We start from the raw sequence: 13,664 nt of genomic DNA, 5'->3' as shown, positions 1-13,664 counted from the left end.
CACAAGAGAAATGTTAGCGAGACGCTGAATGGATAGATTGATAGAAATGGCGATTAAAAATGGAGAGGAGTATTTTTAAATCCATAACTTTATACTGTGGCTTCTCAAAGGGCTACACCATGTGGAGAACTGAGTCTACTACAGCTAATGTCATCCTCCCAAGTAAAGCTACAGAGAATTGGGCTTCTATATCTGTAAGTCTTGGCTTCAGATTGACACCTATAGACTGTTGTACTCGCATCACACGGTTAACTTTGCTTTTGATTCCCAGATTGCTAAACTGGGCTAATTTTGACTGTCCTCTGGTAGTGCAGTTCTCTGCCTTTCAAGAAGCTACAACAGAAGGGACAAGACTTTCAAAAGGACTTGATGGGATCTTTTTGTTCTTGTTCATAGAATCCTGTAGCACTTCCCATCTTCGAACTACGGAGTCATTAGGACTAAGAAGTTTCCAGTTCCTCAGCTGTTGTAAACGCAGCTCCACTGACATGGATGGGCTGATGCTGTTCCTTGAGGACCTTGCCTCCGCCAGAGCCATAATGTGTGTTTTCTGCGATGCTGCAGGTACGTGACTGAAAGAGCCGCAGAGCATTATCCTTCCTCCAGTTTCTGTGTGCTTACTGATACTGCTCTATGGAAAGGACAATTGGAGGCGAGTTGCGTTCCTGAAAAGGGGTGGCCCGTTGCACCGGTTTCTGATTGATTTTCACAAAGAATGATCTTGTGGCCGCCATTTCTGGCTGAGCTCCAGGTACAGTTTAAGATGTGCTTTTCAAAAATCAGGGAGATAAGTGACGGCAATGATTTTAGTAGCCATCTGAAGGGGCCTTTGTGTCTTGATTCCCCAGTTACGTAGGAAGTGCACTTGGTTATCCTGATGTTACTCTGCAATTGACTCGTGGCTTTTGTCCTCATCTACTGCTTAACTCAGTTTAGTAGTGAAGGAATACTGCCAGGCCACGTAACTGCCCCATCACTGGTACGTAAGGAAAAAGCTCTCCACAGAGAGGGTTTTTCATTTGCTAAGACTGAGCAGATACACAAAATCTGTTCAGTGAACAATGATACTGCTGTGTAACTGTGAAAATGAGAGGGGAATCCTTATAACAGCATTGGTCGGGAGGGAGAGAATTTTCCAATAGATTTTAAAATGTTACACATTGAGATCTATCAAAAATTTCAAAATCTACATATAATGATGTTCCATACTTTCTCAGTGACAAAGATATCCAGGCAGACATCACGTAACTAGAAAAAGCAGTGTGAAAGCTACCGTTCCAGGATGTATCCTTCAGGGAAAGCTGTCACAGGAAGCAGTAACTTAAGCAATTAATTTGACAAAACAGTCTTAGAAAACAGTAACTTGACTAATGTTCTTTTGAAAGGGTGATGCTTTTCTCCATCGTAAGATAATTTTATTTTTAAAAGAAGGAACTGGGTAGATGTATAATATAATTGGTGGGATAATACCTGACACGTTCTTTTTACATACTGCTGTGATTCCTATGTCAAATCTAGCAATGACAGTTTAAGCAGTTTTCTCTCGTGGAGGAAGGAGGGGTTGGGGAACAGCCACCTCTCTGGTTCAGCAGGGAAGGACGATGCAGTGTCTCTTGTGCTGGTGGTGGCTGTGCTTTCTCAATTGATACATAAAGCTGATGAAAAGGTTAGATGTGAAGAGAGACCCTGTAGCAGCTTTATCTTGGCTTACTCCCAGTATATGGGCCAAGAAATTACTTAAACCATGAGGAAAAATCAGGAAGGAATTAAGTTAGGTAGTATAGTCACCGAGATGGTTTAAAATGTGGATCTTGTAGGAGCAGGGAGATCTGGATTCTCCTGCTGTAGCTCTCTGGGTGACTTTGGATGCGGTACTATACTGCCTACTGCCTTGGTTCCCCCATCTGACAGAGGCAGTCTTTCAGGGAAGGCAAGAATCTTTGAAGTCCTTTGGAAATGCTTCAGGAAATGATAGTACAGTGCAAAGAAGTCCTGGCTGGAAAAACAGAGGTAATATGCCATCTTATTGTCTAGCTTATTAATTCAGCAACTCTAGTTTACACAAAACTATCATACAAAATTGCTGAGAGTCCAGTTTTTTAAGGGCTTGAGTAGGGCACATGTCTTGGAGTCAGGATGTGCTGGCAAGTCCGCACTTGGGAGTTTATCTCCTCCGGGAGAAGTATTTATATATTAGATACATGGTAAAAACACTCTCTGCTACTTTACGGCCATTTATAATTTCCCTGTTCCAACATTCAAGCTAAATGCTGAATATATGCTTACTAAGTCAGTGGCTCTCTCCATCTACCCAGCCCTCACGGGACTGCTATTCTAGGCTCTGGGTGACGTCAGCACTCCTACTTCACAAGATATCGCTGATGTGGTACGGTCCTGTTCCTTCCGCCGAGACTCGGGGCATGCAGCTTTCCTCAGTAATTCAAAACTTGTTGGTGACCCTGGTTTTGCTGCCTCTACTGTCATTAAAAGTAAAGTCTAACATCTTTCACGCAAGGGTCGTTCCTCTTTTCTTTAAACGGGTCTAAGACAGCTGCTGTGAAGTGAGTGAAATACCTTGTGTTCCTGTTCCCTGCCTGCAAAAAACACAGTGAAGAGCGCAGCGCATCGCTGCTCTGTTCAGGGAACACAAACTGCTCCCCCCACCCCCCCAGAAAGAAGAGATCTGTTGTAAGTCACTAAACTAGGGACTACAGAACCTGCACAGAGAGTGAACGGAGAAGTGTCAGGCAGCTGTGTTAAGAAAGAAGCAACTTCCAGCCCGCTCTATCCACTAATTTCTTATTGTTTGTGCTAACATGAAATTAATGGGAGACTGGAGAGTATGTTCTGAGCCGAGCTCTTCCTTTCTGAATGGCAGGGTTGGACTTGCCTGTATGTCCAAGCTTGCTAAGGTTCTGAAATGCACAATGAAGGCTCCCAAGTCAGTTTTGCTCTGCCCACTAATGATGCCATGCGATAACCATGCTTTTTTCGATATTGCTGTCCCAGATTAATTATAATGGCATCAAAGATGATGCGGCAGGCCACATAATAAACCCCACCATTCTTACCCATAAGCTATGCCTGAAAGCCAGATGATTTTGAACTCTTCAGACCCTCCAAGCCATTTATCCAGTCATTTGAGAGAGGAAGAAGGAAAAGCAATGCCAATGCTGAACTCTTTAGAGAATCCACCTAAAAATTTTAAGTTGTTAACTATCTATCATAGCTCCCTACGGATTCCCTGCTTCTCCTGGGCTCCCACAGCCACGCTGCTCACAACATATAAGTTGAGAGAACCTGTTTTTATTGTACAGAACAGGGAGGTTGAAGCCTTGCACTAATTGGAAACCAGTACATAGTATCATCAGTGGAGCTATGACCAGCTCCTGCATAAGGCTTACATAAGCGGTGAGTCATACAGTCTTACGAAAGAATAGGGAGCGAGGCTTTCATTATGTTGTTTGCCTAATCAGAAATCTGAAAATAAAAGAACACAGCACTCAGTGGGTTACGTTTGGCTAACTGTAGGCTGGAATTTCTGCAGTTGCACTACTGTGATTGAGGCATTTCGTTGTTTGTGGTCCCAGCTTATATTAAACAGAGAGGATTTTTTCATAAATCTTTGCCTCTAGGGCAGAGTTAAGGTTGTTTGAGAACCCTAGCTATGTGTTTCCAGACATTAATGTCTGGAAGCAGGACCATGAGAGTAAAAATGAAGGTATATGCCTAGGGAGGATACTAGGAGTAAATGAAGAAGCCCAAGGGCAGGGTAGGGTTTGTGAGGATAAGCATGTGAAGAAGCAGTGGAGTGGCAGCGAAGCTTTTACGATGACTGAAAAACAGTCTAGTGTTGATTTCTCGTATCTTATTAGTCTTTCCATGTTCTCAGGCAGGTAGTTGAATGGATTTATGGCTGTTAGCCATGAGATGAGATACCTACAGCCCTTAGAAGAAAGCTGGAGAGTTCTGAGGATCAAAATTGGCTGTAGCTTTATGTGCAGCAACAGCGCCTTTACACCAGTCTTATTAACCCATCACTGCTTCTCATTTTCCTCCATTAGTCCTCTGCACCTCATGTGGCAAACTGGATCACCAAGTTTGTCTCCTGGTGAAAAAAAACATAGCAATAGTAACTCCACATCTTTTTTCCAAACATGTGGCTACAATAGCTGAAGGCTGGAATGAGTGACAGTAGGAAGAAGTCTGGAGCTGAAGGGCTGCATGGCCAAGTCCCCTAGAAACTTTGGCTGTAGAGCAGCAAAACGTGACTGCTTCCTGTATCAGAGCCTCTGAACGATGCAGATTAAACCTTTTCTTTTTTTAGTTCAGATGGCTAATTTGGGAGCAAGCGGAGCTATAACCTCTTTGTCACCACCTCATTCCCCCGTGGGCCCACGTGCTTGCTCAGTGCAAGTACTCCTGTCTAACACAGCGTGCCTAAGCAGAGGAGCCAGAGGACATTTCTAGCTGCCCCATAACCTGCCTCCCTTTGCTTCCCTGCCTGGAAAGGGAACACGGGGCTGTGTGGCATGAGCAGAACAGGCAGTGCTGCGTGAACCATTAGGGATGTATAAATGCTCCTCAGTAAGTTGCCAGACTGCCCTAAAAAGGACTAGTATGCAGTAGGGTCCTAGTTAGGGTTTGTGGTTTTTGTTTTGGGAGGGTGATGGTAGCGTGAAACTCCCTTCCTCAACCAAAGCAGGGGAAAAGGCAAATTATTGAAAGCTGGTTCGGTTTGGGAATTATATAAGCCTTAAAGTCCGTTTTCAGAAATGCGTATGCCTACCCCCATCCCTAATTACTTTGAAGCTTGGCCGCTCTTGCTCCGCTGCAATGGCAGAAAGCCGGACTCGGTCCCTAAACCCTCACCCTGGGCAGCTCTTGTGCTCAACTCGGAGCCGCAAGGCACGGCTTGAGCCCGGCCTGTCACCTGGGCCCGCACCAGGGGAGCTCTGCAGGCGGCGAGGCTGGGAGAGGCTCACGCGTGTTTTCAGGGCTAGGTTTTATTGCTGGGCAAGACAGAAAACAGCACCTGGGATCAGCAATGCCCAAATTTTAAAGCCTTTTTTTAAAAAAATATGTAAATTTAAAGACTGAGGCTTCGGGGAGTGCGGGTTTCTTTGCAGAGCCCGCAGGGCGTTCGAGGCGGGCGCGCCGGTGCCCCGCTGGGCCTCGGCGGGGCCTTGAGGGCCCGGGCAGGGCGCGGGGCGCGGCCGCCCGCCCCCGGGACGCGGCCATCAGGGCTGGGCGCCCTCCCCGCGGCGCCGGGGGCTCGCCTCGCCACCCTCAGCCTGGGCGGGCCGGGCCGGCCGAAGGGCCGCAGCCCCCTCACCGCGGGGCGCTCAGAGCCGCCGAGCCGCGCGGCCCGCCCGAGGCCGCCTTCCCTCCCCATGGCGGCCCGCCCGCTGGGCCCGGCCTGGCTGCTAGGCCTAGCCTGGCTTCTGGGCGTGCCGGCGGCCAGCGGCCTGCCGCTGGTCCCCGGCCCGCGGGAGGAGGTGCTGGCGGCGGCCTTGCAGCGGCTGCGGGAGGTCTTCGACATCGAGGAGCTGCCGCCCGACGTCCTGCCCCGCAAGAAGCCGCCCCAGTTCATGGTGGATCTCTTCAACAAGGTGGCGGACGCCAACGGCATCACCCGCGCCCCGGGGCTGCTGGAGGGCGACGTGGTGCGCAGCTTCGAGGACCGAGGTGGGCCGGGGGTCCGGGCCGGGGCCGGCGGGCGGATTCCCCGCAGCAGCGGCCGCATTTCCCGGGCACGGAGCCCCTTCACCTCCCACCCGCCCTCTCCAGATTTGATCAAACCCGGCAGCCGCCACGGAAAACGCCGCGGGTGCAGCTTATTTTGCGGGGTTTTGCGTTGTTCCTAAAGAAGGCTCTTTTTCCAGTTCACGTGGAGCAGCACCGCTTCTACTTCGACATCAGCGCGATGGAGAAGGGCGAGCAGATGCTGAAAGCCGAGTTCAGGGTGTTCAAGCTGAAGAGGACGCATGTGTCCAGCAGGTCGGACGTGACACACTTCTGTAAGGTAAGTGGGGAAATAACCCCTCAGTTAAACGCTTGCTTGTACTTTCGCTGTTAATAATGCTGAAACGAGGAGTGCAACCACGTAAACCTGCTTTATTTTTGGGTTATTTTGGTTGTCGTCCTCGCTTTGTCTTTGCCTCCTGCGTGCAAAGAAGTAGACGCAAGGTTTTGGCTTGGGCGGTGTGCTGTGCTTTGCGCGCTGTGGCAGTGAGCTCTCCCTAAAGATACCCGTGTCAGACCTATCTCAAACCAAACCGTGCTTTTCTGGGGTTTGAGATGTTTTGAAATTCAAATCGAATTTATCTGCTTGAGCCGCTCTAAACAGTAATAATAGCAATGAGGGACTCATAGGAAAATACGGCAGGTGAGGACTCCGAGCGTGTGTGTATCTGTTCCTTTGGCAAAAGGTAGGATTGGGCTTTTGGCAAACCTGAAGACAAAAATGTGGAGGAACAGAAGGCTTTCGTGGTGTCAGATGTTCACAATAGAAAGAAAAGGGATGGTCGGGGTATTTTTTTATAGTACCAAACAGTCCAGTATCCTGCCTCTGAACGCATCTAGAAGTAGGCATATGTAGCAATACTTGTTTTTCTGTTAAACTGTCCAAATCCTATTTTATGCCTGGTTTAGAATGATAGTACAGCTTTACAGCTATGATGCGGCAGAATTGTGGGTGATCTTGTTTGGCTTTAAGAACAAATGGTTTCATTTCTTGTCGTTTGTTGTATTGCTCTTATCAAGGTGGAAGTGTACGAGCTCTTGGAGAGTGGAAGTAAGCCCCAAAAAACCCATCTCATTGCATCAAGATTATTGTCCCTGTACACAGAAGGCTGGGAAGTATTCAACGTCACGCAGACAGTAAGCAGAGAGTTCTGACTTGATTTTAATTCAAAATCTCCAAAGATGACAGTTAACTCATAACTCTACCCTTGCCCTTACGCTGGGTTTTGTGGTCAGCTCAAACTGAAGGGTAGCAGCAGGGGGAGAAGCTTTCTCTCTACACTCAAAAGTACACGTGGTGCTACCCGAGTTAAAGGAGAGGTGTTTATATGCTGCTAGCAGCACAGGCATGATGAGAATTGAGCAACCCAAACCTAGTCCACAGGAGGCACGTTAGGCCAAGCACTTATTGTGTTAGTCCTTAGGCTGCCGAAGGAGATGGCAGTGATTGTGAGCGAAGAGTAGGTTTTTCATTTCTCCTTTTTATTCTGGTGACGTTACTACAGAGCGGATGTACAGTGTGCTTTAACGTTGTGTTTCTGGAATGTATCATGGTTGGATTGTTTTTCATTTAACTTCCTCTGTAGACTTCTTTATTTGTTAATATCAAGATTCGCTTGGTAGATATCCATAAACTATAACAGTATGTGACAAACAAACAAACTTGATTTAAAACGTATAGTTTCTTGGGTTTAAATCTGTACTCTCAGATTTATATCTGAGAAAATAGTGGTTTTCGTTGCCTAAGCTTTATGATCAGAATGAACAGCGTGATTGGATGATTGGTTGAGTTGCATCTGAAGTCATGATAGGCCTGCCTGAAAACAGCCTGGCCTTATCTATTAGTCTGTAATTATAACGATTAGATAAAGTAAATTTGCTTGATTGTGAGCTAATTTCTTCAAATGCCATGTTTGTTAGATTTAAATGAGTTTTAATGGTGTGGAAAGTCTGGAGAGTTCGTATTACTCTGCTGTTAAGATTGCCGTGAAAAATAGATGCCTGGCTAAAGTCAGAGTGGGTTTGTTTTGATGTTAATTTTAACTCCTAGCCTCATCTATTCACGAAATTAATTATCTTCCTGTAAATGTAGCTTTGGGGAATGCATATGGTATTTCGTATTTTTGAATGTTGAATTACTGATTTAAATATTAAACTCCATTGAATCTCAGCTATACGGTTACCTCACTACTGTGAAAATGTGTGTTCTTACGCTCCCATAGCTTGTTGCCCCTTCCCTTTTCCTAATATAAACATTGCTTAATCGTAATGCTGTAATAAGAATATTGAAACAATATTTTTGTATTTCCTTTTCATTACCAGGTTTCCAAGTGGATTGCAAACAGCAGCTCCAACCATGGCTTTTTGATAACTACAACCCATGTATTCAACAACAGAATTGAGCACAACCTGGTTAAGTTTGCTAAGAGCCAGGGCACTTTGCAGGAGAGTAGAAACGCTCTCCTTGTCCTCTTCACCAACAGCAACAAACGCAGGTCTTCCAGCTTTGTACCCTTTTCCACAAGTAAGTTCACACAATAGCAGCAGCTGGTTTAGAGCATGAACTCCCTGTTCATCCTGTCTTACCTTCCGCTGCTCCGTCTGTACCTAATCTCAGTATTTACTCGCAGTGTTGAACAGGTTTGTCACGGATCAGAGCTTGGTTTGATAGTTCTTGCTAGCAGGTCACCGAGCTTTTTAAGTTGCCTCTCCACTCAGAACTCTGTTTGCAGGAAATCTTCATAAAGCCTAGGGGGAATCTGGTTTCTTTTGTCTGTAAAGGGGTGGGAGTTCGATTTTCTTAAAAAACTATTTATATGATTTTTGTGGTGGTGAAGTTTGCGTCAAAATTGCGAATTAGGTTTAAGCTAAAAAAACACAGTGACCTGGAAAACTTTTTGAAAATGCTGGTAAAGCAACTGTAAGTAGAGTTAAGTGCAGTTTTCAAGAGCGGAAGAGGTTGTTAAATAAGCAATTTAAACCTTTCTGTCCTTGGCTTGGCTTTTAAGCACCTCTTTCACTTCGGTGACTAATTAGCATTGTGACTAAAGGCTGCTTTCATCGCAGACAACGCCCTCATCCCTTAAATTACAAAACACCGTGTCTTACCTCTCCCACTGGTCTTCCAGTAACACCAGCTAAGGCTGGATTTTAGAGCCTGATAAATGCAAAGAGCAAAAGCTGGGAGGAGGGGTAGAAATGCTTGTGTGCAGGGTTTTCTGGTAGATGATTGCACTTGCACAGTAGAAAGAAACTAGGTAGGGTTTGACAAATATTAAGAGCTAAGTGATGAAATTGATTAAAAACAAAAACAAGGCTGGCCTGTTTATTTTTGTTTTCCAAAGAAAATTTCTGAAGTGAAATCCTAGATCCCAATTTAATGAGCATCAGGCTCTGTATGGGATCTGTGCCAGGATTTAGAAATTGATACCCATTTTTCAGTGAAGAAACTCCCTAGACCTGCCTGTTGTTTGTGGTCAGTGAATCTGCGCAGATCGTTCTTCCACCAGCCTGTGAGTTATTTTCAGCCTCCGCACATGGATCCCGAGGTCTCCATGGACATTTATCGAGTCTTCTTCAAAGATACTTTAAGAAAGCCAAGCTATTGTCAGTAAGCTTCATTCTCTAGCAGAGTTCCATAGACTTGGTGATAATTTTTTCAGATCCAGAAATTGAAAAATATTTTTTAAAAATGTTACTCTACAGGAACACACTCTGTTTTGCAAGTGTATGAGTAGAGTTCCTGGGGGGAGAATACTGGAGAGAGAAAAAGGCTGTGATTTCTGCCCTCTGCTAGCACTGCTCAGCATGATGGGTGCTGTAGGAGTGGCCATATAAAGGCTGTTAATACCATTCTGACCAGATTTCAGCCCTGAAAAGGGCCTGTGGAGTTCACAGGATGCATTTAGTATATCACTGAGCTTTTCCTTTGTATTTCTGGTGAGCTGGCGCCTTTCGGGCCCCATACATAGCAGCAGTTTTTGAAACATGGCTGAAATGGCAAGTGAGTACACAACTCTTGTGGTAATTTCACAGTTAAATGTAGTTTTTAAATCTACACTGAAGATTTTGATGTAGATTTATAGAATAGACTTTCATGCTGAAAGCTATTCTTAGGAAATAAATCTTTCTTGAGAAGGGTTAACACACAACTTCCTTTCAGAACCAGAGGTGAACCCTGCCAGTAATGATGCTTCACATGTGCCTCATGAAACTCAGATCATCAAAAGCAGCGATGTAAGCATGAGCAGGAGACCTCGAGCTGCTGCAGACCCTTCTGCCAAAAGCCGGGTAACAGCATGCCATCGAAGGGAGCTCTACGTTGACTTCCGTGCTATTGGCTGGTCAGGATGGATTATTTACCCAAGTGGATACAATGCATTTTATTGCAGAGGATCCTGTCTCTTCCCCTTGGGGGAAAGTCTAAACGCAACAAACCATGCCACAGTTCAGTCCATAGTCCATACGCTTAAACTGGCTCAAGATGTCAGCACGCCCTGCTGTGTGCCAGATGAATTGAAGTCCCTCAATCTTCTTTACTTTGATGAAAAAGAGAATGTGGTCCTTAAAAATTACAAAGATATGGTGGCAACAAGCTGTGGTTGTCATTAGCAGGACCTTCTTTTGTCAGCATTTGGCGTGTGCCTGGATTTGGTTCCCCATTTGCCACTTGAAGATACCAAGGAAGATGGCCTTTCAGTTTACAGGCAGGAGAGCCAGGAACTCGGCTGTGCTTCACGTATTTCTCCCCTCACTGTGGCTGCGTGGAAAGGTGCTTAAGGCTGACTTTCGAAGAGCCGTGGGCTTCAGGAGGGCGTGCTGACCTGCACGGAGAGCGCTCTGAGTGCCTGTATACCAGAGGAAACCATTAAAACCAGGAACTTGCTATGTGAAGGAGTTGAAACACGTTAAGTTAAGCATTCAAATTAAGGTCTTGTTCTGTGTATTGATGCTCAGAATTTCCTATGCTGTAACAGGCATGGCATCCTGCCTCAGTCCAGGACGGGGTGGAGGTCTCTTAGTAGCACAACCTTATTCAGTTTTGGCTGCAGGATCCGTTGGGGATGTACACTCCTATGCAGAGCTTTCAGCATAACTGTTTGCCCAGCGCTAATCTGGGAGGCCTCTGCCATCCGCAGCTCACGCGTTACCCGGAAATGCACTTCTTCCCTGTTCCTTACACAGCCCTACCAAATGCAGAGGCCTCCTTCTAAGTCCCCCTGGGACTTGCTAGCTAGTCAGAGGGAGCACATAGGTCAGCATTTGTCTGGGAATCAGCAAACTTGAATTCTGCCTCAGGGCCGCGCCTCCGTATGGTGACGGGTCAGCAAGTCCCCCTGTCTGTAGAATCATTCTCTTTGACCGCGGTCTGCTGTGGCTGTTAGGCTGCGTGGCAGCAGGGGCTGCCGTTGCGTATTTATACAGTGGCCATACAATGGCATCCTAACCTTGGGTCAGAATCCCCATAGTTTAGCAGGAAGAAAGAAGACCACTAAGCATCGGAGGTCTGTGAGAAGATGCTGAATGCTGGCCTGGTCCTGTATCTGAGGGAAGTTGGATGGAAGGTACTCTCCGATCCCTTCCGTTCTTCTTGAAGCATAGGACATAGGCTTAAAAGGAGCCCCTTGAGGTCTTTCAGTCTTGCCACGGTTCAATGCAGGTAACCAGCCCATTGCAGCTCCTCACTTAACCACTGAATTGTAGCTTCAGCCTAGTTAGGTTTCTTGTCTCCATTAACCCTTAAAGGCGGCGGACTTCTCAAAGAACATGACATCTCCCCTGGGTAGAAACTTGATGGAGAATTTTATTCCAATGAGATTTTAAAAAAAAATTATTTATGTAAATGTTTTTCTTTCTGTAAATACTGATGTCTGTAATAAATTTATTTTATTTAAAACCCAAACACTTGGTGTATATTAACTTAATCTGTATATAAAATGTTAATTTTCAAATAAATGTAACATTGGTCTGTTTTTTCATATTCTGTTTGAGCCTCCTCCCTAGAGTTTCAAATCAAAATTCAAATCTCTTCTTTTCCAGAAGAGAGGACATTCCCCATGGCTACAGTGGGCACTGTATCAAGTCCTCTGACTCTGTGTCAAGGAGCGTAATGGATAAGCAGAATAGATGTGTTTTCCTTCAGGGAGGATCCAGTAATTATTCCTGAAGTGAAACTCAGATTGAAGTTTCTTTTCACTCTCACTTAAGTGTAGAGATTAAAGGCCTGCAGGTTGGGCACACGTGGTGCTCGTAACAGATCCTGCCTCATGGAAGTCCTGAACTTAATGTGCCCGAGACGGTTTCAATTTTCTTGGTGTGTAAGGCCTTATTTTCATGTATGTTGTAACAGCTTGGGATGTCTTCATGAAAATGTCACTAAGTTAGAAAGCTGTTCCCCATTATCTAAGCAAGAACTGTTATTCACACATTTTAAATATGGATGGGAAGGCTGTGCCCCATATGTGTAGGCCAGGCATGTGCTTATTGGAGCTGCAGCCTGGAATGGGTGGAATTGGAGGAGTCTGGGCAAGACAAGGGTTTAGTAAGGATGGCATGCATGGGTCAGTGTGGAGAGAAGGGTTTTCTTCTGCCTAGTTGTTTCTCTGGATGGCTGCAGAGGCTGTTGTGTCAGCGAAGCTGTGGCACCCTGATGTCAGAACAGCTCCAAGAGCAGGTCTTGCTGCTGGGAGTAGCAGTTAAGGCAAAGGACATGGTGCTCAGTCCAGGAAGCTCATTTCTGTTAAGGACGAAAGGCTTGATTCCCCCAGGCCAGGGAAACAGGCTGTGACAGGGCTCCTGTATTTCCATCCAGCAGCCCGCGCGTTGAAGTGGGGGTGCGTGAGCTGCACGGCGCGGGCACGGGGACCCCAGCACGACTGAATCTTCCAACCCTGCTCTACGTGCCCGGCACGAGGGAGCAAAGGCGTTCGTCCGCTCTGCAGCGCAGGCCGTCATCGCCACGCTGACCACGCTGCCACAATTCCCGGACAGGTGGCCAAAATCTTCCTCTGCCCATGTGAAACTTTGGCGGGGGGTGGGGGGAAAAGGGTGTTTTGATCGTGGTATATGGTCGCCCTGGTAAGGCGGAATATAGATGCGGTAGCAGGGTGGTGCTGACTGCTGCACCAGCCACGCCCAGCCCTTGGATTCAGCACCCTTGGCAAAGGGAACTTGGAAAGCATATAGGGTCGTAATCTCACTTTAATGGTTTATTTCCCAGGCTGCGGTTTTGCACGTTTCCCTTTTCGCTGCAGAGAATACCTGTGGTGGTGTAAGTCTGTAGGAACCACACCTTGGGACTGGGAAAGCGTGCTTACAGTGAGAGTCCAGGCAAGGTCGCTTCCAAAGGGTGACTTCAGCTGATGTTGTCTGTGCTTCTTTTTGTAGGGGCCCTAAGAACTGAAGCCAGAAGTTTTCACTGCCAAACAACGCTGGGAGAAGGACGGCATTTGGAAAGGATGGGCTGAGGCAGGTGCTGCATCCAACACGCTCCAGTCTCCTGTCCATGACGTGACAAATGCTTCTAGCACCATCAGCTGTGTATCAGCTGCATCCTTCACTGCTCAACTCAGAGAATCATCCAGTTTTTCCGGGATATCTGAAAAGGTTTCGTCTTGTTTCAGATGCCAGGAAAAAAACAAAAAAAAAAAAAAAAAAAAAAGGGAAGATTTCTTTATTGGAAAGCAAGTGTGGTTAGTAAATAAATGATGGGCACACTGAATATTAGCTGGCATAGTGCTGCCCTACAATAGGTGAAATATGCACAGTCAAGCTAGGAGCTCTCTGTAGTTTTGCACACGTTAAATTATTTTTTTCTGCGCCACTCAACATAGTCTCATTATGCCCCATTAAACCCTGATAATTAAAACAAAATATATTGGAATTGTTTATCCTGGACTTTGTAAGGAAATGAGGTTCAT

The 13,664-nt window shown here is 46.2% G+C and overlaps 1 protein-coding gene across 1 annotated transcript; it reads left to right on the top strand.

The window, feature by feature from the left end:
- Positions 1–5,207: 5,207 nt before the first annotated feature.
- Positions 5,208–11,647, top strand: LOC142063728 (bone morphogenetic protein 2-like). The gene is made up of 5 exons (XM_075107816.1): positions 5,208–5,688; positions 5,886–6,025; positions 6,766–6,882; positions 8,068–8,269; positions 9,908–11,647. The coding sequence occupies exons 1-5, from the start codon at positions 5,394–5,396 to the stop codon at positions 10,354–10,356; spliced, it is 1,203 nt and encodes a 400-aa protein (XP_074963917.1). The 5' UTR covers positions 5,208–5,393; the 3' UTR covers positions 10,357–11,647.
- Positions 11,648–13,664: the final 2,017 nt, after the last annotated feature.

This window comes from Phalacrocorax aristotelis, chromosome 12 (genome assembly GCF_949628215.1).
Source record: "Phalacrocorax aristotelis chromosome 12, bGulAri2.1, whole genome shotgun sequence".
NCBI lineage: Eukaryota > Metazoa > Chordata > Aves > Suliformes > Phalacrocoracidae > Phalacrocorax > Phalacrocorax aristotelis.
This window is presented reverse-complemented; position numbering and strand designations above follow the sequence as displayed.

Coding starts and splice junctions, on each gene's coding strand:
- LOC142063728 (XM_075107816.1), top strand. CDS start 5,394: ATGGCGGCCCGCCCGCTGGGCCCGGCCTGGCTGCTAGGCCTAGCCTGG. Junction 6,026..6,765: donor ACGTGACACACTTCTGTAAG/GTAAGTGGGGAA, acceptor GCTCTTATCAAG/GTGGAAGTGTACGAGCTCTT. Junction 6,883..8,067: donor TATTCAACGTCACGCAGACA/GTAAGCAGAGAG, acceptor TTTCATTACCAG/GTTTCCAAGTGGATTGCAAA.